The 26,308-nt window shown below is 42.3% G+C and overlaps 1 protein-coding gene across 8 annotated transcripts in view; it reads left to right on the top strand.

Moving 5' to 3' along the window:
* Positions 1–1,044: 1,044 nt before the first annotated feature.
* Positions 1,045–26,308, top strand: part of LOC122556100 (uncharacterized) — a 47,339-nt gene continuing 22,075 nt past the window's right edge. For 2 of the 8 annotated variants that reach the window (XR_015759132.1, XM_087993411.1), the window contains exons 1-2: positions 16,865–17,393; positions 17,503–17,604. Coding sequence is in view for 1 of the 8 variants with exons in the window: in XM_087993411.1 (XP_087849537.1) it covers positions 17,360–17,393; positions 17,503–17,604 (136 nt within the window). In the remaining 7 variants the exon portion in view is untranslated. The other 6 variants (XR_015759129.1, XR_015759130.1, XR_015759133.1 and 3 more) reach the window with 6 other exon arrangements.

The following is a 26,308-nucleotide window of genomic DNA, read 5'->3' as shown; positions in this document are numbered from 1 at the left end:
GAAGCCCATTTTGTCATCAGTGAGAAAACAGGAGTGGGCATTAATTGAATCACTCTTTTGAAGCTCCGGCCCAGGATCTTTGGACCAAATGGCCTCCTTTTGTGTGGACTGTTCAGGAAATCTTGATGGGTATTGTGATTGTGTGTAACGGTTATAATTCTGGATTAATAATCCTGAGAACACGAGTTAGCGGTCCATCCATTTGAAGAAGGGTCACCAGACCCGAAACGCTAACTCTGCTTTCTCTTTGCATATACTTCCAGACCTATTGAGTTTCTCCAGCAATTTTTGCTTTTGTTTCAAATTTGAATTTCATTTTCTCTGAAGAAAACAATCCACGATCACCGATATTGAAGAAGATTGTCATATTTTAAAAAAAGCAACTGGATCCATGAGTATCTGTTTAAGGAAGCAAATCTGCCCTCCTTACCCAGTCCAGGGGTGAAACCATCTTCAGGCCAAAACCAACATGCTGTAAGCAAGACACTCCAATTGAATCAAACGCAAAACCACCAAATTCAGGAGGTAGAATGGCAACTCCTCACAGCATCTGTGTGGGAGTTATATGGCATTCCTGAGAAGGAATCCAAGGGGAAAACAGGACACATTACAGAATGACTGCCGAACAGAGGTTAATATGGTTTGGTGTAGGGTATTGGAGAAAGTAAGGTGATAAAAGACAAATGCACTTTTAACAAGGAAATTATTTCAAAATAATTTATCTTCCTTGGATGCTGATTGAAGGTAAATACTAGACTTTGACCATTTCAAGGCAGTGAAAGAGAGAGAAGGAGAGGAGGGGGCTGGAAATAAATCACAGACAGTAGAGTATTCTGACTCTCAGGGATACCTTTCAACTTCCTGTGGGAAATTTGAAAAGTATGGGGTATGCAGTCCAAGTATCCTCAGTGAATATAACCTGTACTACAGAACAGAGACACGTCAAAATAAGGAAAAGTGTTCCACCCTCCTGCACCTTTCAAAAATATTCAAAACAGGGGTGGAACTGGTTGGATCTGATTCCAGAATGAGATCCATGCAACAGACACATCATCGTCACCTGTGATTTGTTTACTGGGAAGTCTTGATCAAACAGCAACAGGAGGTGAGTCAGATAAGTGGAGGGGACATGGAAAGTAATTGTTTTTGTAAAGTTTGTTAATTTCCACAAGCAGCTTGCTGATCTGATGTTCTGTGGTTCGGCAGCGATTCAGTGTAGTTTAGATTCTAATGTTCGCAAAAGCCAGAAGAACTGGTTTGTTGCCATTTTGCTTTATCAATGTTCTAATCAGATAGGAACTTGCCTTCAGCAAAACAACTTCTCCTTGTTTATATTTTCCTGCAATCACCAACTGTGGTTTTCTTTATCTTTTGCACATCTTCCCTGACACAGGTGTGTTTCAAAAGTGATCAATGCTGTGCATGCAAGATGTCTCAAACCCCTTCTCTCTCCTTCTGAGCAGCTAACTCCAGCAGCAACTATTAATCTTCCTATTCATCCCCTCCTTTAATTAAACAGAGTGACAGTATTAGAACTCTTCCAGTCAGAGAATCATAGAGTCTTATAGCATGGACACAGATCCTTAGGTCCAACTTGTCTGCACCGACCTAAACCTAATCTGACTTAGTCCCATTTGCCAGCATTTGGCCCATATCCTTCTAAACATTTCTTATTCATATATCCATCCAGATGTTTTTTAAATGTTGTAATTGTACCCACTTTCATCATTTCATCTGGCAGCCTATTCTACACATACACCACACTCTACATGAAAAAGTTACCCCTCAGGTCCTTTTAAATTTTTTCCTCTCTCACCTTAAACCTTTGGGATCTCCCACCCTAGAAAAGCGACTTTGGCTATTTATCCCATCCATGCCTTTCATGATTTTATAAATCTCTCTAGGGTCACCCTCCATCTCCGACATTTCAGGGAAAAATACCCCTGCCTAATCAGTCTCTTCCTATAGCTCAAACCCTTCAATCCCAGGAACATCCTTGTAAATCTTTTCTGCACACTCTCAAGGTTAACAACATCCTTCCTATGAAAGGGCAAACAGAGTTGTATGCAGTGTTCTCAAGGTGGCCTCACCAATGTCCTGTAAAGCCATAACATGATGTCCCAACTCCTATACTGAATATTCTGACCAATGAAGACAAGTGTACCAAATGCATTTTTCACCACCCTGTGACTCCACCCCAGCACCAAGCCTGTATGTAGACAAGGTGAAAAATGATGGTCAGAGTCTTGTCTATCTCTCCTTTGAATAACCAGCAATACATTTCATAAGATTTTACAAATTTGGAATAATCTATTCTGCTCTTCAAACTCCTCGTTCATTCAATAAGCTCATAGTTGCTCTGGGTTTAGTCCTTTCCATTTTCCTACCTGCCCTAATAACTCTTGATTCCTTTGACAATCGAAACTCCACCAAAATCAGCCTTTAATGTATTTAATGAGTCAGCCTCCATTGCCTTCTAGAATGTGGAATTCTATTATATAAGGCCTTTTACCTGCAAGGAGGGAGAAAGTGAGGACTGCAGATGCTGGAGACAGAGTCCAGAGTGTGGATCTGAAAAAGCACAGCCAGTCAGGCAGCATCCCAGGAGCAGGAGAATTGATGTTTTGAGCATAAGCTCTTCATCATTGGTCCTGATGAAGAGCTTATGCTGAAAACATCGATTCTCCTGCTCCTCGGATGATTGTCTTGAGTTTGAAGGACTGTGCATACCTGGATTTGTCTTTTTCTGAATTTTATTTAAAGGACTTTGGGACTTTTTTTGACATGACATTTTTTGGTAGTCATAGAGACATAGAGATTTACAACAAGGAAAAAGACCCTTTGGTCCAACTCATCCATGCCGACCAGATATCCCAACCCAATCTAGTCCCACCTGCCAGCACAGGGCCCAGATCCCTCCAAACCCTTCCTATTCATAGACCCATCCAAATGCCTCTTAAATGTTGCAATTGTACCAGCCTCTACCACATCCTCTGGCAGCTCATTCTATACACGTACCACCCTCTGTGTGAAAAAGTTGCCCCTTAGGTCTCTTGTATATCTTTCCTCTCTCACCCTAAAACTATGCCTTCTAGTTCTGGACTCCCCGACCCCAGGGAAAAGACTTTGTCTATTTATCCTATCTGTGCCCCATATAATTCTGTAAACCTCTATAAGGTCACCCGTGAGCCTCCGATGTTCCAGGGAAAACATCCCGAGCCTGTTCAGCCTCTCCCTGTAGCTCAAATCCTCCAACCCTGGCAACATCCTTGTAAATCTTTTCTGAACCCTTTCAAGTTTCACAACATCTTTCCGATAGGAAGGAGACCAGAATTGCATGCAATATTCCAACAGTGGCCTAATCAATGTCCTGTACAGCCGCAACATGACCTCCCAACTCCTGTACTTAATACTCTGATCAATAAAGGAAAGCATACCAAATGCCGCCTTCACTATCCTATCTACCTGCGACTCCACTTTCAAGGATGTATGAACCTGCACTCCAAGGTCTCTTTGTTCAGCAACACTCCCTAGGACCTTACCATTAAGTGTATAAGTCCTGCTAAGATTTGCTTTCCCACAATGCAGCACCTCGCATTTATCTGAATTAAACTCCATCTGCCACTTCTCAGTCCATTGGCCCATCTGGTCAAGATCCTGTTGTATTCTGAGGTAACCTTCTTCGCTGTCCACTACACCTCCAATTTTGGTGTCATCTGCAAACTTACTAACTGTACCTCTAAAGCTCGCATCCAAATCATTTATATAAATGACAAAAAGTAGAGGATTCAGCACCGATGTTTGTGGCACTCCACTGGTCACATATCTTGTCATAACCTTTGTTTCCTGAGCACCCACCTGCTTGGGTTATGATTGTCAGGTTCAATTTTCTGCTTTCAAGATTGTTTGAAGTGTTAAGGGCTTCCTGTAGAAAGAAGCTTCCCAACTCAGCTCTTCTGTTACTAGAAAGGAGCCCTTGTTGTGGGACCAGTTTGGTACCTGGATCCCTGGTCTTGCTGCTCTCACATGAAAACTCACTGGAAGAGTTGTCATCTCCTCAATAACTGCATCTATAAAAGAACATTGGTAAGGCTACATTTGGAGAACTGTGTACAATTCTGATTGCCCTGCTATAGGAAGGATGTTATTAAACTGGAAAGGGTGAAATAAAGATATTACCGAGAGTTGAGTTATAAGGAGGGTTTTTTTCCCCCAGAGCATAAGAGGCTGAGGGGTGCTGTTATAGAGGTTTATAAAACCATGAGGGACATAGACAAGGTGAATAGCTAAAGTCTTTTCCCCAGGGTAGGAGACTCCAAAATGAAAGGGCATAGATTTAAGTTGAGAGGGGAAAGATTTAAAAGTGACCAAATGAGCAACTTTTGCACTCAGAGGGTGGTGCATGTATGGAACAAACTGCATGGAAAAGTGGTAGAGGAAGGTACAATCACAACATTTAAAAGACACTTGGACACATACATGGATAGGAAACTTTTAGAGGGATATGGGCTAACTGCAGGCAAATGGGACTAGTTCAATTTAGGAAAATTGGTTGACGTGGATGATTTGGGCTGAAGGGTCTGTTTCTATGCTGTATGACTCTAGCCTGAAGGACAGCTACATACGTTCATCGATCGCTGTCTTTATGCACCAGAGCATCAGATTGACAGCCATTTGAACATTACAAACTATAACCTTTTTGCCTTTCAAGAATTTATACTTATGGGCCAAAAATGTTTTATTAATATCTGCAGAGAGAAATTGTTTTACTTTTCTTTAACCTGAGCTGTATGCATGTGCATGTCTATGTGTGTGTATGTCTGTGCATGTGTGTGTTTAAGTATTTTTGATTTTTAGAGGGATAGACAACTATACTTTATTCTACAAAATTTGTTAACTAGTTTTGAATTTTGGTGGAATAAATTTTGTTTTATAATAAATCATGTTTATTAAGGAAATGTGATGATGGATCTTTTCATCTAAGTCTATTAAAAATATTTGATTGGTCATATTGTGACCCAGTTTAAACAGTTAAGTTTATATTGTGACTTGTGGACTGGTGGGACTAGAGCAAGATGGTGCACTCTTTCCATCTCAGTCATAAGATCATAAGTGAGGTGGCACGGTGGCTCAGTGATTAGCACTGCTGCCTCACAGAGTCCGGGACCCGGGTTTGATTCCAGCCTCGGGTGACTGTGTGGAGTTTGCACGTTCTCCCCATGTCTGCGTGGGTTTCCTCCAGGTGCTCCAGTTTCCTCCCACAGTCCAAAGATGTGCAGGTTAGATGAATTGGCTCTACTAAATTGCCTATAGTGTTCTGGGATATGTAAGCTAGGTGCATTAGTCAGGGGAAATGGAGAGTAATAGGGTGGGGGAGTGGATCTGGGTAGGATGCTGTTCAGAGGGTCGGCGTGGACTTGTTGGGCCAAATGGCCTGTTCCCGCACTGTAGGGATTCTATGAATCTATTTATTTGTATAAATTCACCAAATATCCTGAGACAGCACCTTGTAAACTCATGACCACTTCCGTCTAGAAGGACAAGGGCAATGAGTACATGGGAACACCACCACCTTCAAGTTCCCTTCCAAATCACTCACTGATTTGGAAATATATTGCTGTTCCTTAGCATCACTGGATCAAAATTTTGGAATTTCTTCCCTAAGAGCATTATGGGTCAACCTACAGCACATGGACTATTATAGTTCAAGAAAGTAGTTCACCATCATCTTCTCAAGGACAGTTAAGGATGAGCAATAAATACTAGCCAGCCAGCGAACTCCATATCCCACGGGTGAATAAAAAATGCTAGTAATTCTTGTAAAATACAGAAACCTGGCCCCATTAACCTGGTCTAATAAATTGGGGAACTCTACATGCTTTGATAAAATTTTTAATTTAAGGGATGAGTCCAGGAACTGTGGGGCTTGATTTCTAGTGCTCTCTCCCAGTGAGGTGTAACAATACAAATGTATGTAATTGGGGTTCCCTCAATGATGCCTGCAGCACTTCACTAGTCACAACTTGGCAAACCAGACAAGAGCTATTCATCCCTATCCTCTGCTTCTTGCCAGCTAAACAATCCTTCTAATATGTTATCCCTGTACCATCTATCCTGACCTTCTGTAGTTACCTTAAATGTAGTGCCCTATCAAATACCTTTTGGAACTCCAAATTCACCTCCCTTGATATCCCCGCAGCTTGTTACTTCTTCAAAAGCCACTATTGGATTAGTAAACTGCATTTGCAGTTTAGAAAACCACTTTGACTCAGCTGTATCAATTTATGAGTTTATAAATATCCTGATATAACCTTCTTAATATTTGGCTGTGGTCCCTTTAAACCCTTCCCATTCATGTACCCATCCAGATGCCTTTTAGAAGTTGTAATTGTACCAGACTCCCCCACCATCACTTCTTCTGCTAGCTCATTCCACAGACATGCCACTGTCTGTGCGAATAATTGCCCTTAAATATTTTCATAACTTTCCTGGCTCACCTTAAATATAATTGTGAAAACTGGGCAGCATGGATAAGTTGGGCCAAAGGGTCTGCTTTCAAATTGTAAACTTGTATGACCCTGTGCCCTCTAGTTTTGGATTCGCCTACCCTGGGAAAAAGATTTTGGCTATTAGCTGTGGTCCTAACAATGGAATGGGACAGTGATAGTTAGGGCAGCACTTATTGCCAAAGGTAGTGAATTGTCATTTTGAGGTGTGGATGCACCTACAGTGTTGAAAGCCTTCCCACATACTACCCCCATAAACTTAGGGTAATTTCAAATCTCTGCTGTGTCCTAACTTGTGGCAATCATCCTTGAGCTCACTATTTGAATTCTATGAGCAACAATTTGTTTTAATAGTTCTTATCCTTGTTTCCAACTAACACCATGGCCTCACCCCTCGCTGTTTCTATAATCTTCTTTAGATTCAGAACCCTCTGAGATCTTTGTACTCATCTAACATAGGAGAAAGGGAAAGTGTGTCCAGAAGGCTAAGATAAAAGGTAGAGAGGAGGGACTTGGGAGAGGGGCGTTGGAATTGCGATAGGTGGAGGGAGGTCAAGGTGAGAGTGATAGGCCGGAGTGTGTTGGGGGTGGAGAGGTCAGGAAGAAGATTGCAGGTTAGGAAGGTGGTGCTGAGTTCGAGGGATTTGACTGAGACAAGGTGGGGGGAGGGGAAATGAGGAAACTGGAGAAATCTGAGTTCATCCCTTGTGGTTGGAGGGTTCCCAGGCAGAAGATGAGGCGCTCTTCCTCCAACCGTCGTGTTGCCATGGTCTGGCGATGGAGGAGTCCAAGGACCTGCATGTCCTTCGCGGAGTGGGAGGGGGAGTTAAAGTGTTCAGCCACGGGGCGGTTGGGTTGGTTGGTGCGGGTGTCCCAGAGGTGTTCTCTGAAATGTTCCGCAAGTAGGCGGCCTGTCTGCCCAATATAGAGGAGGCCACATCGGGTGCAGCGGATGCAATAGATGATGTGTGTGGAGGCGCAGGTGAATTTGTGGCGGATATGGAAGTGTACCTTGGGGCCTTGGAGGGAAGTAAAGGGGGAGGTGTGGGCGCAAGTTTTGCATTTCTTGCGTTTGCAGGGGAAGGTGCCGGGAGTGGAGGTTGGGTTGGTGGGGGGTGTGGACCTGACGGAGGAATGTTTCAGAGAACACCTCTGGGACACCCTGACCAACCAACCCAACCACCCCGTAGCCCAACACTTTAACTCCCCCTCCCACTCCACCAAGGACATGCAGGTCCTTGGACTCCTCCATCGCCAGACCATGGCAACACGACGGTTGGAGGAAGAGCGCCTCATCTTCTGCCTGGGAACCCTCCAACCACAACGGATGAACTCAGATTTCTCCAGTTTCCTCATTTCCTCTCCCCCCACCTTGTCTCAGTCAAATCCCTCGAACTCAGCACCACCTTCCTAACCTGCAATCTTCTTCCTGACCTCTCCGCCCCCACCCCACTCCGGCCTATCACCCTCACCTTGACCTCCCTCCACCTATCGCAATTCCAATGCCCCTCCCCCAAGTCCCTCCTCCCTACCTTTTATCTTAGCCTGCTGGACACACTTTCCCATTCCTGAAGAAGGGCTTATGCCCGAAACGTCGATTCTCCTGTCCCTTGGATGCTACCTGACCTGCTGCGCTTTTCAAGCAACATATTTTCAGCACTCATCTAACATACACCATTTCTCTGGCCCTGCACTTATCTCTGGAACATCTGTATAACAAAGACTTACCTGGTGCATCAGGTAATTGACTTTAGCTCTGTCATCAACACCACAATTCAAGCCAACTCTTCTCCAAACTCCGAGACCTTAGACTCTGCTCCTACCTCTGTAGCTGGATCCTCGACTTCCTGGCCCACAATGAGTAAAGATGGGCAACAACACCTCCTCCACAATAATCCTCAACTCTGGCACTCTGTGATGCTGCGTACTTGTCCCCATACTGTACTCCTTATGCATTCATGACTGTATCAACTTCAATGGCGCTGAGCAGCAAATGGTCGAGAGCTTCATGTTCCTAGGAGTAAAGATCACCAACAATCTAACCTGTTCTGTCCATGTCGACACTACAGTCAAGAAAGCATACAAACATCACTGCTTCCTCAGACGGTTAATGAAATTCAGATTGCCCACAATGACTCTGACCAATTTTTATAGATACACCATAGAAAGCATCCTCGCTAGATGCATCACACTTGGTATGGCAATTGCTTTGCTCAAGACTGCAAGAAATTACAAAGAGTTGTGAACATAGCCCAGACCTTCACACAAACCTTCCATTGACTCCGCTGACACTTTCCTACTGCCTCGGGAAAGCAACCAACACAATTAAAGTCCCCTCCCATCCTGGTTATACTCTCTTCCATTGGGCAGAAAATACAAAAGTTTGAAAACATATACCAACTGATTCACAAATAGCTTCTTCCCCACTGTTATCAGACTTATGAACAGACCTCTCATATATTCTAATTGATCTTTCTCTGCACCTTCTCTACAACTGTAACACTATAATTCTGTTCTATTACCCTGATGTACTTATGTAAGGTATGATTTGTCTGAACAGCAGGCAAATAAAAACTTTTCACTCTGTCTTGCTACATGTGACAATAATACATCAAATCAAATCTCACTTTCTTTCTTTGGAACCCTCCTTAAAACCAACGCCTTTGACTAAGCATTTTGGCTTCTGCAGTAATGGCTCCTTTTGAGGCTCAGTACCAGATTGTATTGATATTACTCCTGAGGTGGATAAATGAGCTTGTTAAATTAGATGGGATAGTGTGTGAAGATAGTGTTAAGATAGAAGACCAATTCCCCCATGGTCTTGGTGAATAGCGCAGCAGTCAAGAAAAAACAAATAATGAACCTTAGCTCCAATTTCATCTGTCCTTAAATGAAGAGCTTTGGGACTTTTTAATGAATTAAATGTGCATAAAACACAGGAAATAGGAGCAGGTGTAGGCCATTCTACCCACCAACCCTGCTCCACAATTCAGCATGATCATGTTTGATCTTCTATCTCAAAGCATACTCCAGTTCTTTCCACATACCTCTTAGGACCTTTATCTTTTAAAAATCTATTTCTACCTTAACTATGCTCAGTGACTTAACCTCCACAGCCTTCTGTTGTAGAGAATTCCACACAGTTCACCACCCTCTGGGTGAAGACATTTCTCCTCACTTCAGTCTGAAATGGCCTACTATGTATGCTGGGACCATGACACATGCAATGTAAGTTAGGTTCTTATTGTCATTCAAATTCCTAACAATCTCCAATAAAATTACCACATAATCTTGTGATATGCCAGGGAATGCATACAAGTTCACGTAACCTCTCTACATAACCTTATTGTTGATGCCCTAGCATATTGATGAGATACATGCTAGAATTGTTAAAATAAACATAGCCTTCAGCATATTTTAGGCATTATATTATGGAAATAAGATGTGTAAGTCTGCCAGCCAAACTAAAAATCTATCGTGAAATAGGTCTGCTTTACAACTTTGGACTATAAGAACATAAGGTGTAGGAGGAGAAGTAAACTGTTCAGTGCTTTTAAGACTACTCCCTTACTCAAGGAAACTATGACTGATCAGAAAACCCTCAACTCCATTTTCCTGCTTTTTCCCTATGACCCTTGCTATGGACCAGGCCAGACCCCCTAAAATATTTTAAGAAGGTAGCCCAGACCCAAACGTTTTTAGTTGTTTCAGGCAGATGTACAGAATATTCTAGGAGTGATGCAGCTGGAAAATCACTTCACCCAGTTTTAAGGAAAACAGAATTTATTTGCAGAATACCGAATGAAACAAAAGGGAACAGAATATAAAATAACAACCTATCTGAAACCCCAGCCAACTCTATTGCAACTTAAAGGTACTGTTTCAATTTCTTGCAACATTCCCATAACCACACTCTTTGGCAAAAAAAGGTAAATTCAAACCTAGGATCTTACAGGAGAGATGTTAGAGAGAGAATATCAGCCAGGGATCATTTGCTGAAGCATGGAACCTCTTTTCACTGTAGCTGCTTCTCTGTCCCCAGCAGTTTCTCACTGCGAAACCTAAACCAAAGTAGAAAACTCCCTGAACTGGGAGAACTGGCCACTCTCTTTTCATTGTACAACTGTTTTAAACAAAACCTAAAGGCTTTCTCGGATTGTTAACTTCGGCAGTCTCTGGACCCATGTCAATACTCTGCCTTTTACAACCCCTTTTGAAAAAAACCAAGGACAACATAACCTTGTTCAAGGAGCAGCATCATCACATCCTTGATTCCTTTCCTGATCGAAGATCTGTCGGTCTCAGCTTTGAATTGTCTTTTTAATCCAACTTCATAGAAAATTAAAAAAAGGAGCAGGAATCATCAGTCACCCTTTTGGGCCTCTCTCTATTCAATACGATCATGGCTGATCATTCAACTCAGTACCTTAATCCATCTTTCTTTCCATAACGTTTGAGCCATTTGGCCCTAAGAGCTATACTTAACTCTTTCTTGAAAACAGCCTCAACAATCTTCTGTAGTATTGAAATCCACAGATTCACAAAGAAATTCCTCCTTATCTCTATCTTAAATGGCCGACCTCTGGCCCTAGACTTTGCCACAAGTGGAAATAACCCTTATCCATCAAAACTGTCTAAATCCCAAAAGAACCTGATATGATTCAGTAAGATCTCCTGTCATTCTTCTTTAAATTCTTCCAAGGGAATGATCTCTCGGTGAGTTTTTTATATGGTTTCAACTCTTCATGCTCGCATCAATCAAAATAACACTGCCTAACCTTTTGAAGTTCAATATTTTTTGTTGCCTTAAATGTTAAAACATTTGCCTTTTTGTCTTTTCATAATTCATATGCAACTAGAATAGTATATTTTACAGTATTATAATCCTTAGAAGCCTCCTCTGACAGTATAGCATAAATTTCAAGTGCTCTATCTGCCAATTTATTTTGTATGGACAGTGTCCAGTTCTCCTTCACCCACTGCATCCAGTTAGTTGTCTTATTCCCTCAAATGACATAAGGATTGCATCTACATCCTTTTCCTCAAGTTTGGCCAAGGCCTGGACAAACGTAAGCATTTCCTTATCAGACTTTATGACTCCAATTCTCCTCATCAGGACTCCCTTAATTTTCTGAGATCTCCTCTCTTCGCTGCATCATCTTAAGCCAATGTTCTTTCTCTTTCTCCTTCTCAAATTCTAATTCCAGCCTTCCCATTTCCATTTCCATTCCTTTATAAATTGCAGTTGCCTTTCCTTGTCTTTCTTTATTCTTTCCTCCTCTTTCTCTGCCATTTCCAGTTATTTTCATCATTTCCTCAGGTTCGGACTGCTTTAACTGCAACTCAGTATGAATGGATTCTGGTGTCGCTTTGCTTGGAGTACCTGGTTTCTCCTGTATCTTTATTAAGCTCAAATACTTCATTAGTTCTTCAATTAATTCTGTCATCTTCGCTCTGGGCAGGCAATTCCACTTCAAAATTACTTTCCAGTTCAATCAACTTGGCTTTTGAATCTCTCATAAAAGATCAGAGCTATGTCTTCCACCTGAAGGAAGACTTTAGCAGGTTCTAGAGCCATTTTCTTTGTTTGTACAAAACCTGTGTTTCCTTTTATTCCTCATCACTTTCTGAACTCTACATCTAATCTTACGTTGCCTTTGTTTCAAAATCCTGGACAAAGACTCCCCCCCCAAAATGTCATCAAGACTCATCAGAGTAGTGCACTGGAAATCAAATCTCACTATTCCTCGAGTCATCACAAATGTAAACATTTAATTAAAGCACCAAATTGCCCAATTTTACTGTCCAAATCAGATACAAAGAATAGCACTTTTTTTTCCATTCACAAGAAAATAACTATTTATTGTCTTCAACCAACTGTTCAACCAATGCTAAAAAAGAGACAAGTCAAAGAGCTAATCTGTAAGAAAAATAAAACTTGCTGAAGAAACTCAGTAGGCCCAGCAGCATTTGAGGAGATAAAACAGAATAAATATTTTGAGTCCAGTGACCATTATTCAGAAACTAATCTATAACTCTATAACATAAACTTTACTCCTTTCATAAAGTTCCACGCACATACAACTAGACATGGTTGTAAATACACAAAGAGACAAGACATGTCATGAGACACAACACTGTGGGTGGGGAAGGGAAAACAAATCAGGAAAGTACGGTGCTGGTACCAGTTTGGATCATCGACACTATTGAATTGTTCTCTTTCGACTCCTCTGACTCTTTGCTAACCGTTATGGGGACAGAATAGGTCTGGGTGGGATGCTGATTGAAGGATTGGTTCTCAATATAGTTCTCAATGCTCTTACTGAGCTAGAATCTATTCATCTCCAGCATGGCAATTTGAATTGACTCCTAACATCCACAGGAGAAAGTGAGGAGTGCAGATGCTGGAGATCAGAGTTGAAAGTGTGGTGCTGGAAAAGCATAGCAGCATCATAGCAGGTCAGGCAGCATCCAAGGAGCAGGAGAATCAATGTTTTGGGCATAAGCCCTTCAACAGAAATGTGGTGAGGGAAGGGGGGTGAGAGATAAATAGAAGGGTGGGGGTGGGGCTGGGGCTGGGGGGAAGGTAGTTGGGAAGGCGATAGGTGGATGGACGTGGGTGATGATGGTGATAAGTTTGAGCCGAGGGTGGACGGGATAGGTGGGAAGAAAGATGAACAGGTAGGACAGTTCAAGAAGGCGGTGCCGAGTTGGAGGATTGGATTTGGGATGAGGTGGGGGAGGGGAAATGAGGAAACTGGTGAAATCAATGTTGATGCCATGTGATTGGAAGGTCCCAAGGCGGAAGATGCCTTCTTCCTCCAGGCGTTGGGTGGCTACGATTTGGAGGTGGAGGAGGCCCAGGAGTTACATGTCCTTGGTGGAGTGGTAGGGGGAGTTGAAGTGGTCAGTCTCCTCTACAGTAGGGAGACATGATGCCAACTTGCAGAATATTTCAGAGAGTATCTCTGGGATACACACACCAAACAACTCCACCGCCCTGTGGCCGACCACTTCAACACCTCCTCCCACTCCCCCAAGGACATGCAAGTCCTGGGCCTACTCAACTGCTGAATCCTAGCTATCCAACGCCTGGAGGAAGAATACCTTATCTTCCCTGTTGAGACCTTCCAATCACATGGCATCAATGTTGATTTCACCAGTTTCTTCATCTCCCCTCCCCCAACTCATCCCAGATCCAACCCTCCAACTCGGCACCGCCCTCTTGAACTGTCCTACTTGTCATTCTTCATTCCCATCTATCCGCTAAACCCTCCGCTCCAACCTCTCACCATCATGCCTCACCTGCATCCACCTATCGCCTTCCCAGCTATCTTCCCCCGGTATCATTCCCCCTCCTAGTTATCTCACAGCTCCTTTCCCCCTCACCACCCCCACCTCCCCCCACATTCCAGATGGAGGGATTATGCCCAAAACGTTGATACTCCTGCTCCTCGAATGCTGCCTGATCTGCTGTGCTTTTCCAGTGCCACACTTTTCAACTCCTAACATCTACGGCTTTTTGGGGAAAGAGTTTTTGGAAAAGGACTTGGAACTGAATGATCTGGGCAATGAGGACCCAACATGGCTGAGCAAGAGTGGAAGTGATAAGGAAGTGAGACAGGAAAAATATAGCAGTTCATGGAAAGAAGGGTTGGGAAGCCAGTGAAAGGACCGAGGGAGTACTGAAAACTACAGGTGACAACAGCTTTTGAATTCAACCTTGTTTAAACATAAAAGCTACCATTGCATCATTCTGCAGACCAGGGAGAGGGTTCACACTGATGTCTGTTCGATATTTATCCCTTAATAACCATTTTTTAAAAAAAGTACCTTCTTGTCCTTATCTAATTTTTAAAAGAGCAGTGAGATGAGGAAGATGAATTCTCACAGCCAGTGGTGAGAGGCTGGAATCCATTGCCCCGAAGGGTGGTGGAGGCAGGTTCAATGGAGGCCTTCAAAATAGAATCAGATCTGTATGTAGAAAAATAGTCTCTGGCACAGAACAGACCTGGACAAAACTGGCCGTATGGCCTCTTTCTGTGCTGGAACCATTCTGCCCTTCATTGCTTTTCCTGGGAGTTTGCAATACACAAAGTAGCTGAGGAGGAACTTTTTCACCCACAGGTTTGTGAATCTGTGGAATTCTCTGCCCAGTGAAGCCATTGAGGCTACCTCGTTGAACGTTTTTAAGGCAAAAATAAATAGATTTTTGAAAAGTAAAGGAATTAAGGGTTATGATCGGGTGGGTAAGTGGAACTGAGTCCATGAAAAGATCAGCCATGAACTTATTGAATGGCCCAGCAGGACCAAGAGGTCAAATGGCCTACTCCTGCTCCTAGTTCCTATGTATTTTCCTTCCTTAACATATGGCAACAAAAAGCAAATCTTAGCAGGACTTATACACTTAATGGTAAGGTCCTAGGGAATGTTGCTGAACAAACAAAGACCTTGGAGTGCAGGTTCATAGCTCCTTGAAAGTGGAGACGCAGGTAGATAGGATAGTGAAGAAGACGTTTAGTATGCTTTCCTTTATCAGTCAGAGTATTGAGTACAGGAGTTGGGAGGTCATGTGGCGGCTGTACAGGACATTGGTTAGGCCACTGTTGGAATAGTGTGTGCAATTCTGGTCTCCTTCCTATTGGAAAGATGTTGTGAAACTTGAAAGGGTTCAGAAAAGATTTACAAGGACGTTGCCAGGGTTGGAGGATCTGAGCTACAGGGAGAGGCTGTACAGGCTGGGGCTGTTTTCCCTGGAGCGTCGGAGGCTGAGGGGTGACCTTATAGAGGTTTATAAAATTATGAGGGGCATGGATAGGGTAAGTAGACAAAGTCTTTTCCCTGGGGTCGGGCAGTCCAGAACTAGAGGGCATAGGTTTAGGTTGAGAGGGGAAAGATTTAAAAGAGACCTAAGGGGCAACGTTTTCATGCAGAGGGTAGTACATGTATGAATGAGCTGCCAGAGGATGTGGTGGAGACTGGTACAATTGCAACATTTAAGAGGCATTTGGATGGGTATATGAATAGGAAGGGTTTGGAGGGATATGGGCCGGGTGCTGGCAGGTGGGACTAGATTGGGTTGGGATATCTGGTCGGCATGGATGGGTTGGACCGAAGGGTCTGTTTCCATGCTGTACATCTCTATGACTCTAAGTAAGAGCCCTACTGAAGCTGGAAACCTGAAATGCTGGAGAAAGCAGCTGAGGAACAAAAACAGACCCTGAGGAATTCTAAGGGAGGTTTGAGACCCTGACGGAATGGCTCAGTGGTTAGCACTGCTGCCCCACAGTGCCAGGGATCTGGGTTTGATTCCAGCCTTGGGTGACCGTGTGGAGTTTGCACACTCTCCCTATGTCTGCGTGGGTTTTCTCCGGGTGCTCCAGTTTCCTCCCACACTCCAAAGATGTGCAGGTTAGGTGAATTGGCCATGCCAAATTGTCCACAGTGTACTAGGATGTGTCGGTTAGGTGCATTAGTCAGGGGTAAATGGAGAGTAATAGGGTAGCGGAATGGGTCTGGGTGGGTTACTCTTGACGTCTGCTCACAGATGCTGCCAGACCTGCTGAGGTTTTCCAGCAACTTCTGTTCTTGTTTCTGATGTTTAGCATCTGCAGTTATTTCGGATTTTATTTAAAGCAGCTCAGCAGGTCTGGAGATAGAAAGTGTTAAGTTCTCAAGTCCAACGTGACTTTTCTGCAGAATAAGAGCCAATGCAGACGCAAAACGCGAGTTTATTCCTATTCACAGATGCTGCCAGACCTGCTGCGCTTCTCCAGCAACTTCTGTCTTCGTTTTAAATTTGAAAATACTCGATTGTTTGTCAATTATGTCGTGAGGTGATAAAAGGCGCTACATGAATGCAATTCTTCCACCAGCAGCTGGGCAATTTTCCAGCTGGCTGTTGTTGGTGGCAGTTGGACTCCTGTTTTTATCCGCCTCTTTAGGGTCTGATTTATTGGCTATATGTTGATAGGGTTGTAATTTTGAAGATGTTCATGAAGTCACGGTTTCTCAAACATGTGGGTGGCTTCGAAAAGTTTACGGGGAACCTCAGCCTCTCCCTGAACGTGTCCGGAATGTTCTCCAGTTTCACAACACCCCCTCCGTCACCAACTAGTTTGACCTGTTGATTTACTCGGCTTATGGTTTTCAGAAAGAAAATGAAATCGATTTGAGTATCTCTCTTAAACAGGTTTCCGCCCTCGAGTCTCTGTCAGATTGCAGCGCCGATGTCAGGAGGTGGTGAGGGAGAGGGGAAGGCAGTGAGGCACACTAAGAAAGGGGAGACAGTGAAAGAGAAGGGCGTCACAAACTGCTCTAGCCGCCTTCCTGACCGGCTGCACAGGTAAGTCTCTGCGTTGCAGGTATAGACCGGACAAGTGCAGCCAAGATTGGAGATAAAGTTGGAGGCAGTTCTGAGTCTGTAATCCCGGTACCACAGACTGCCCAATGCCTGACTAACCGTGTTTACTATTCCAGGTGACCATTTGTTCGGAGAGTAAATTTAACCTTTCCCAGGAATGTGCAGAATTTCACTTAGTATGGAAAGTTTCGTTCTGTGTCTCGTTCTCTGGCCATTTCAACGTTTGAACTAACTGATTGGAAAATCTCTAAATTCAGTCTGTTGTAATTTAACAAGAACGTCACTTAATGGGCAGAGAGCATGACTGTTTCAGTTTGCCAAGAATCCAAGTCCATGAGCCACTGGTGTGACTGTGTATATGTAACTGTGTGCAGCTTGTCTGTGCTTGTATCAGTGTGACTGTCTGTGTCTTGGTATTGGTGTGTAGCTGTATGTGTGTATCAGTTTGGTGTGACTATGTATCTGTACGTATATGTCTGTGTAATTGAGTATGTTAGTGTATCTGAGAATAATTCTCCGTGTAGGTGAGGCTGTCTGTGAGAATGTGTCTTTATGCCTCCAGAGCTGAAAAGGTACAGTATTCCTCTGTGTGTTTGACCTGATAACTGTTAGACAGGATTTATTCTTTTATAGGATTTTGGTGTAATTGGCAAGACCAGCGTTTGTTGTCCAGCCTAACTCTCCTTGATTTAAGTGGCCAGAGTGTAGTTAAGAGCCACATGGAGACCCCAGAAGGTAAGAACAAGAAGTTTCATTATCTAAAGGATACCAACGAACCAGATAGGCTTTCAGAAAAGTCAATGATTGTTTCATAGTCACTATCATCAACACCAGCTTCAATTGTAGCTTTAATCATTGATTTAAATTCCATGGTGCAATTTAACACATGTCTCCAGAGTTTTGGTCTGGCTTAGATCCAGTACCACTGTGCCACCATCTCACCTGCAGTGAACTGTAACAATGATTCCTCTTAGTTGTTAAGGGTATGAAAATATATATAACATATTACTATAGGGAAATAAGGGACATGAGAGAAGGGACCTTTTTAGCACTGGCATCATGACAGTCTTCTACAATCAAAGTGATCAGTCAAAGAAATAAACTAGCAGAATGGAAAGGACAGAAAAAAAGGAAACAATTAAAAATGATACATTAGTTTTATTTTTAATTCAATCATGGAACGTGGGCATTGCTGGCAGGCCAGCATTTATTGCCTGTCCCTAGTCGTCCTTGAAAGGTGACAGTTGACTTGCCTTCTTGAACTGATGCAGTCCATATGCTGTCAGGTGGTGCACAATATCTTTGGTCCAGTGACACTGAGGGAATGGTGATACATTTCCAAGTTAGGATGGTGAGTGGTTGGAAGGGAGCTTGCAGTTGGATAGTGTTCCCATGTATCTACTACTCTTGCCTTTCTGGATTAAAGTTGTTGTAGGCTTGAAGGTGTTGCCTAAGGACCTTGGGTGAATTTTTGCAGTGCACCTTGTAGATAGTATACATCCCTGGGAATGAGCACTGGTGAAGGGAGTGGATGCTTGTAGAGATGGTGTCAATCAAGCTTGCTGCTTTCACCAGGATGGTGCCAAAGTTCTTGAATGTTGTTGGAACTGCACTCATCCAGGCAAGTGGGGAGCATTCCTTCACACTCCTGATGGTGGACAGACTTTGGGTAGAGACACGTAAGTTATTCACTGCAGGATTCCTAGTCTCTGACCTGTTCATATAGCCATTGTATTCATATGACTAGCCAATGGTAACCCCAAGGATGTTGGTTGGTTTTTTGTGGGGGTGGGGTGGGGTGGGGGGGGGGGGGGGGGGGGTGGTGGAATTCAGTGATAGCAACACAATTGAATGTCAAGAGGCAGTGGTTAGATTGTCTCCAAGTGAAGATGGTCATCGCCTGGCATTTGTATGGTGCAAATATTACATGCCAATTTTCACCCATATGTGGATATTGCCCAGATCTTGTTGCATTTGAATATGGACTATATCTGTATCTGTGGAATCAGAAATGTGCTGACATACTGGAATCATTAGCAAGATTCCACACTTCTAACTTTATAATGGGGAAAAAAGGTTGTTGATGAAGCAGCTGAAGATGGTTGGGTCCAAGCTCATTCCTGAAGAAGGGCTTATGCCCGAAATGTCGATTCTCCTGTTCCCTGGATGCTGCCCGACCTGCTGTGCTGTTCCAGCAACACATTTTCAGCTCTGATCTCCAGCATCTGCAGACCTCACTTTCTCCTCCAAGATACTACCCTGAGGAACTCCTGCAGAGACACCTTGGAACTGAGATGACTGACCTCCAGCAAACACAACCATCTTCCTTTGTGCCAGTCATGGCTCCAGCAAGCAGAGAGTTGTCCCCAGTACTCATTGATTCTAATTTTGCTAGGTCTCAGTGATGCCACACTTAGTTGACTGTGGCCTTGATTTCAAAGACAGTCACTGTCACCCCACCTGTGGAATTCAGCTGTTGCCCATGTTTGCACCAAGACTGTAATGAGGTCATGAGCTGAGTGGTCCTGACGGAACAGGATTATTGCTGTGTAGATGCTACTTGATAGCACGGTGATTGACACCTTTGTCACTGTACTGATAGAGCAGTTATTGGCCAGTTGGATTTGTCCTACCTTTTGTGTATAGGACAAACCTGGGCAATTTTCCACATTGACAGGTAGATGCCAGTGCAGTTATGGTACTAGAACAGTTTAGCTGGGGGAGTGGTAAGCTCTGGAGCAAAAGCCTTCAATGCTATTGCCGGACTGTTGTCAGGGTCCATGTCCTATGCAGTATCCAGTGCCTTCAACCATTTCCTAGATTATGTGTGGCAGGAATTGAATTGGTTGAAGACTGGAATCTGTGATGCTGGAGACTATTGAACAAGACTAAGATGGATCATCTACTTGGAGGAATGGGGAGATTTAGCATCTGCATGGATGTCTCCATTAATTATGCTGATTACTCACCAACCCCACCTCTACCTCTCCCTCAACTCCTCTTTATTTTCTTCTTTCAAACTCGGGGCTTCTCACCTTTTTTTAATCCTCTTGGCACTGATACAATTGCATGGACCCCAGTACTAGTGATTTTTTTCCCTAAAAATTTGTAGTAATTAGAATCATGGAATTTTACAGTACAGAAGGCCATTCAATTCATCATGTCTGTACCAGCTTCTGAAAGAACAACCCAGTTAGTCCCATTCTCTAGCCCTATCTCTATAGCTTATAAAACTCATCACTTTTAAATATATATCCAACATCTTTTGAAACGTCCTACAGAATATGGCTACACTTCTCTCCCAAGCAGCTAATTCCAAATCCGAACAACTCTTGAGTGAAGAAGTTTCTCCTCATCTCACCCCTGACTCTCGCTGACAATCTTGAAATTATGACCTTTTAGCTACCAATTTACAGAAAAAAAATATCCTTCTTTACCCTATCAAAATTGTTCATAATTTTGAACACCTCATTAAGGTTACCTGTTAATCATCTGTTTTCAATGAATTGAAGCCCAATTTCTCTAATCTTTTTGTATTTAAAATCTGTCATTTCTAGTATCATTCTAGTAAATTCTTTTAAATGTGCCCAGAGCTTTAAAATCCTTCATTAAATAAGGTGCCCAGATTGGAATACAATACCCCAAATGTGGTTTGACCAATGATTTGTCAACGTTGTTACAACACAGGGTAAACCACTCCTGCTAATTTAAACCAGCAACACAGAAAAGATTTACCCCATGTGGTAATCTGTGAAAATTTGAATGAAAATTTAAAGTAAAAATTAACAACTTTTTTTTTTGAAAAGGTCTAACAGAGAATAATTAACTAACAACTATTTACAACTCCTTTCTCTAACCTATCTTTTACTTTCTCTTCTTTTAATACTGGTCCAGTAAAACCCTTACGACTTACAAAAAAATTCAAATTTTAAAACCAGCCAGCTGTCGAATCTTCTCTTTGTATCTTCCTCTGTCGTCTTTCTTCTTAGGGTTTCTGTTTTACAGGTTGTTGATAGATAAAGGTACCTTTAAGAGAGCTATTGTGCAGGTACTCTGCATGTGTTGGTGGCTTGGCAGTTCTCTTCCAACTGTTCAATTTGTTTAATATTTATACCCCAAAGCATTAGATCACTTCATTGGTTTTAATATTGTCAAAATACCAAATTCAAACTTCATTGGAATTTAGTATCTTGGGTCTTAATTTAAACTGGCTGAATTTGAATTGGCTTTTGTCTCATAGCGACCCAGGTACTGCTAGCTGCTGGACCAAATATTACATTGTAAATTCTCCAGGACTGTGTGTGCCTCTCAAAGGTACAGTACCCCTTCACCTTCATAACAAGGTGTAGCATCACTTACTTGTTTATATACTCAAAGCTTCTGTTTATAAGCCCAATGATCCCATAAGCCACCTTAACCACCTTTAGAGAATCAGGCACATGAACCCGGAGATTCCTCTGCTCTTGTGCTCCCTTCAAAGTTGTGTCATTGAGCATATATTGTCTATTTATTCATTATTTCTGATTTGCTCACTTGCTGGATAGTAACACAATGTTAATGTTAGTATACAAGAGCTCTAGCCAGACAATTTCACAACCTGCCAGGACAGTGGGTAGGGAGGATCCCAGCGACAAATACATTCAATTAGTACACCTTAATAAAAAGGTACACTCATTCATAATGATATTGATCATTGTTTTTTAAAAAAAAACTGGGTCATAATACCATCTTCAGCAAATGAACTGCTGTCCTTACCTCAACTGGCATAAACGGGATTCCAGATCTGCAATGTGGATCTCACTGAAATAACGGTGGATCAAATTTTACTGAATTTTTCAAGGAGATGTCTGGGTGTGTGGTTGTGGTCAGTGCAGTTGCTGTAGTCCACACGTTTTTTTCAATAAGGCTTCTGACAAGGTTATAGCAGAGTAGATTGGTTAGGAAGCTAAGAACCCATTAAATTCAGGCCAATTTGGCAAACTGTATCACTGCAATTGGTGTAATGGCAAGGAGGAGGGGGTGATGGTCAAGGGGTGTTTTTATGACTTGAAAGTCTGTGTCCAGTTGTGTAGTATTGGGTTTAGAGCCATTATATACATTAATGATCTAGTGATGAATGTAGGTGGTATGATCACTAAATTCAGAGATGACATGAACTTCTCACCTACAGGGCAATATAGATGGCTGAATAGTGGCAACAGAAGTTAATCCTGGAAAGTGAGAAGTAATACCTTTTGGGAGGACTAACAAGACAAAGGACTACACATTGAATTATAGGACTCTGGGAAGTACAGAGGATCAAGGACACCTTGGTGTTCACATCCATAGATCCTTTAAGGTACTTAATGTGGCATATGAATTACTGGCCCTTATTAGTCAAAGCATTGAACACAAGAACACAGAAGTTATAATGGAGCTGTATGCAACATGAATTAGGTCATAGCTGGATTAATTGTGTGCATTTCTGATCTCCACACCATAGGATATGATTCCACTAGAAGATACAAAGAGTCACCAGGATGCAGCCAGGGCTACACCAATTCAGTTATGAAGACAGACTTAGATATGCATTAGAGTAAGGAAGGCTGCAAGGGAACCTGATTGAGCAGTACAATCAGAGGGGTATAGAGGGAGGGAGGAGCAAGGTGATCAATAACCAGGAGGGACTATTTTAAGGGAAGGGAGCAGCTGCTTTGGAGAGGATTTGTGAAAAACAATGTTTCACCCAGAGGGTCGGGTATCTGGAACTCACTACCTAAAAAGGTGGTAGAGGCAGGAACCGTCAAGAAACGTGGAAATTAGATGAATATTTAAAATGCCCCAGCATAAAAGGCTATGAGCCAAGTGCTGGAAAAATGAGTTGAAAATAGATGGATGTTTCATTATCAGCATGGACATGATGGACTGAAGGACCTCTTTCATGCAAGTAAAACTCTGACTCTATCTTACACATTTGAAGCGCACATGTTATGGTCAATGTTATAAAACAGAAGATACTGAAAAAAACTTTGTCAAGTCAGGCAGTTTCTGTTGAATGTGAAAGTTATTTTTCAGTGCTGACTATTCAGAATGTATGGATTAATGGTTGCTATTATTCATGCATGATTTGTTTTCATTAATGACAATGTGGAAAATCCAGCTTTGTCAGTAGCCTGTCTACAACAAGACTAAAACAGAAGAAGCAGTGCTGTAATTATCAGAGCATTCATATCCACAGCTCTCACAATGTCTCAATAGTAATTATTGCTAGACTATTAATACAGAGATCCAGGTAACAATCTGGGGTTCTGGACTCTAATCCCACCATGGTGAAATGTGAATTCAATAAAAATCTAGAATCAGGAGTCTCATGATGATTATGAATCCAGTTTTGATTGTCAGAATGACCCGTCTGGGGGTCCTTGAGGGAAGGAAACTGCCATCCTCACCTGATCTAGCCTACATGTGACCCCAGACGCACAGCAATAAGATTGACTCTTAATTACCCTCTGGGCAAGAATGAATGGGCAATAAATGTTGGCCTTCATCCCATGAATTAATTTTTTAAAAATTCCTTTTGTTTCAAGTCCCTCCATGGCCTTTACACTCTGGCTCTAATCTCTTTCAGCCTGACAACTCTTGAATCTAGCCTCTTGTACACCTGACTTTAATCATTGCACTTTTAGCTGTCTGGGCCCAAAGCTCTGAAATTCCTCTAAATATTTCTACCTCTTCATCCTCTTTCAAGAGACGCTTTCACTAACTATTCCTTTGGTTACCTTTTCTACCCAGTCGAGAAGGGCAAATGACCTCCATATTGAAAGAATGATCATTAATCCATTGAAGTTATTCCATGTAATGGTATCTTACCCTATTACTATGGGAAAATTAATTATCCCCTCGCGAAGCTTTCATTTTCGTCCCAGTTTCTCCCTTAAAGGGCCGAAGAAAAACATTCAATTTCTCCATGATGTGCATGAACTGATTTTGCCACATACACCCTCAAAGGTACTATGGTTGTCAATCATCTTTTGATTACTTATTTAACCATCATTCGAGGTAAGTAACCGCAAGCCTGATCCTGTTACCTCATGTACATTTCACCTGATGTCATTAGTCAGTAATCAGGTGTGAGACAGGAGTAAGTTAAAGCATCCTTTAGGTTCACAAATCACACCAGCCAATCAACTGTCCTCGTCCAATCAAACATGGATGAGGAGGATGTGACGGTCTTTAAATTACACATGAAAAAGTTATTTCTAACCACACTCCTCATGCATTTATGAAATCTAACAAGTAGAAATAAAAGCACATTTCAGTAAAAGCTGTAACAGTAAACAATTCAATTAACAAACTATCACACTTGAAATTAATCAATTTCACAAATTGTTTACAGTAATTGAAGGAAATTGGTCAGATAAAATTGCAGAGGATCAAGGTTGTTATTTCTGGAAATTTGTCTGGATTGTCTGCCTCACCTGAATCAGTGCCTGAGGTGATATTCAGGGATTTCAGTCATTGTTTTGGGTGGAGCGAACACATCCTAACTCTACTGAGACACTGTGCCAAGAGAACATTGCATTCTGTAAAAGGCCAATGCATCCCAGCCTTCCAAGTAATGATGTCGGAGACAGTATTCATCTTCCATTAGGAAGCAAAAGCTAATAAGCATCCCTCTGAGGGTAAATCTTCAAAGGGAATTTAAGGACCTCAATGATCAACAGAGTGGGCAATTCAGCATCAGATATGATTTAACATGAAGGTAATATATTTGGAGAGGAAAAACAAGGATTTGGAAGAAACAGGTGACAACATGAGGTGTAAGTGCGAAGGTGATCCAGAGATTCAAACAAATCCTGGAAGATATAAATGGATAAAGACACAAAGAAAGCACAAGAAAGATTTGGGTTTAATAACTATATTTTACAGGTTTTATTGGTTAGTGATTGTAAGCCAGAGAATGTACATTCAAATCCTTAAAATAATTTTTAAGAAAGCTAGGATCAGTAAAAGTAACCAATGAAACTGTGATTAAAAAACAACTGGTTAACTAATGCCCTTTAGGAAAGGGCGGCTGCTATCTCAAATAGTCTGGGCCAAGATGTGACTCCAGTCCCACACCAAATGCAGTAAACACAAAACTGCTCCCTAACACTGTATGGCCACTTTAAAGAACCAACTAGTGGTTTAAGATCTCTTTTTGCTCAGTTTTTTTTAAAAGCACTGGTTCTTTAATAACTCAACGAAAAGGGAACAAGATAATTAGTCCCAGCATCAACGCCATGGTGGTTCAGTGGTTAGCATTGCTGCCTCACAGCACCAGAAACCCAGGTTTGATGCCTCCCTCAGGCGACTGTGTGGAGTTTGTACATTTTCCCTGTGTCTACTTAGGTTTCCCCGGTGCATTCCAGTTTCCTCCCACAGTCCAATATGCAGTGTAGGTGGATTGGCCATGGGAAATGCAGGGTTACATGGTAATAAGATAGGGTGTGGGTGGGATGCCTTTCAGAGTCAGTGTAAACTTGATGGGCCAAATGGCCGGCATCCACACTGCAAGGATTCTACATGCACTTGTGTGAATTCCAGTGAATCATGGAAATCCTACTGTGATGATAGAAACCATTTGGTTCGTCCAGTCTGCACCAATCCTCTAACAGCACCCCACCCTATCCCCATAACTCCCCATTTACCATGGCTAATTCACCTAGCCTAGACACTAAAAGTCTATTTAGCGTGGTTAATCCACCTAACTGTTCCCTCTCCAGGGTCACCCGAATGTGGATAACATCGAGGAAAAAAGATAACAAACCGATTACCTCCCTTCCAGTGCTTCCGCAGGTGTTCACCCTGCTGCAAGTATCCTTACCTGGGTCAAGCCAGGAGCAAACCCACAACTTGGCCATCATCCATACTCTTTGCTCCAGGAGGCCAAAGGTCAGGAGTGAAGAAGTGAATTGAAGGTAGAAGCTGAGGAATGCTACGTTTGGGCATGGACATAAAAGCCAGTAATTCACATCACCAATAATATTTTTTAAAATGTTGAATTTTAAATGAAGAAATTTCAATGAAGAAATAGTAACTTTGCATAAAATATTGTTCAGTGAGTGTATTGGAGCTCTAGTTATGGAAGAGCCAGTACGGAGAGTAGATAGTATTGAAAATTCCCCTGGGATAATATTAAGGAAGACAACCGCAGTTAAGAGAGACTTCGAAACAGAAGCTGAAGTTATCTTCCTTATTGGAAATCTGTTTTTCAGACTTAAGTGATCTGAGGTTTTGCAATTTTTTTTTCTCTCCCATGAGATTCCAAAACTGCAGCAGGGGACAGTGGAGCTTATTCATTGTGTGCAAGGCATTGGGAGTATGCGGTCAAGCTTGATAAATAGATAGTCTTAGAGTTCTCCCTGTCTTGACCAAAATTTCTACTTAACCAATACCACTAAAACTGATCTCATCATCA

Source organism: Chiloscyllium plagiosum, unplaced genomic scaffold (genome assembly GCF_037043375.1).
Source record: "Chiloscyllium plagiosum isolate Xiang-an unplaced genomic scaffold, Cpla_swu_hap1 HiC_scaffold_13, whole genome shotgun sequence".
In the NCBI taxonomy this organism is placed as follows: domain Eukaryota; kingdom Metazoa; phylum Chordata; class Chondrichthyes; order Orectolobiformes; family Hemiscylliidae; genus Chiloscyllium; species Chiloscyllium plagiosum.
The sequence above is the reverse complement of the archived record's forward strand: the minus strand, read 5'-3'. Positions and strand labels throughout refer to the sequence as shown.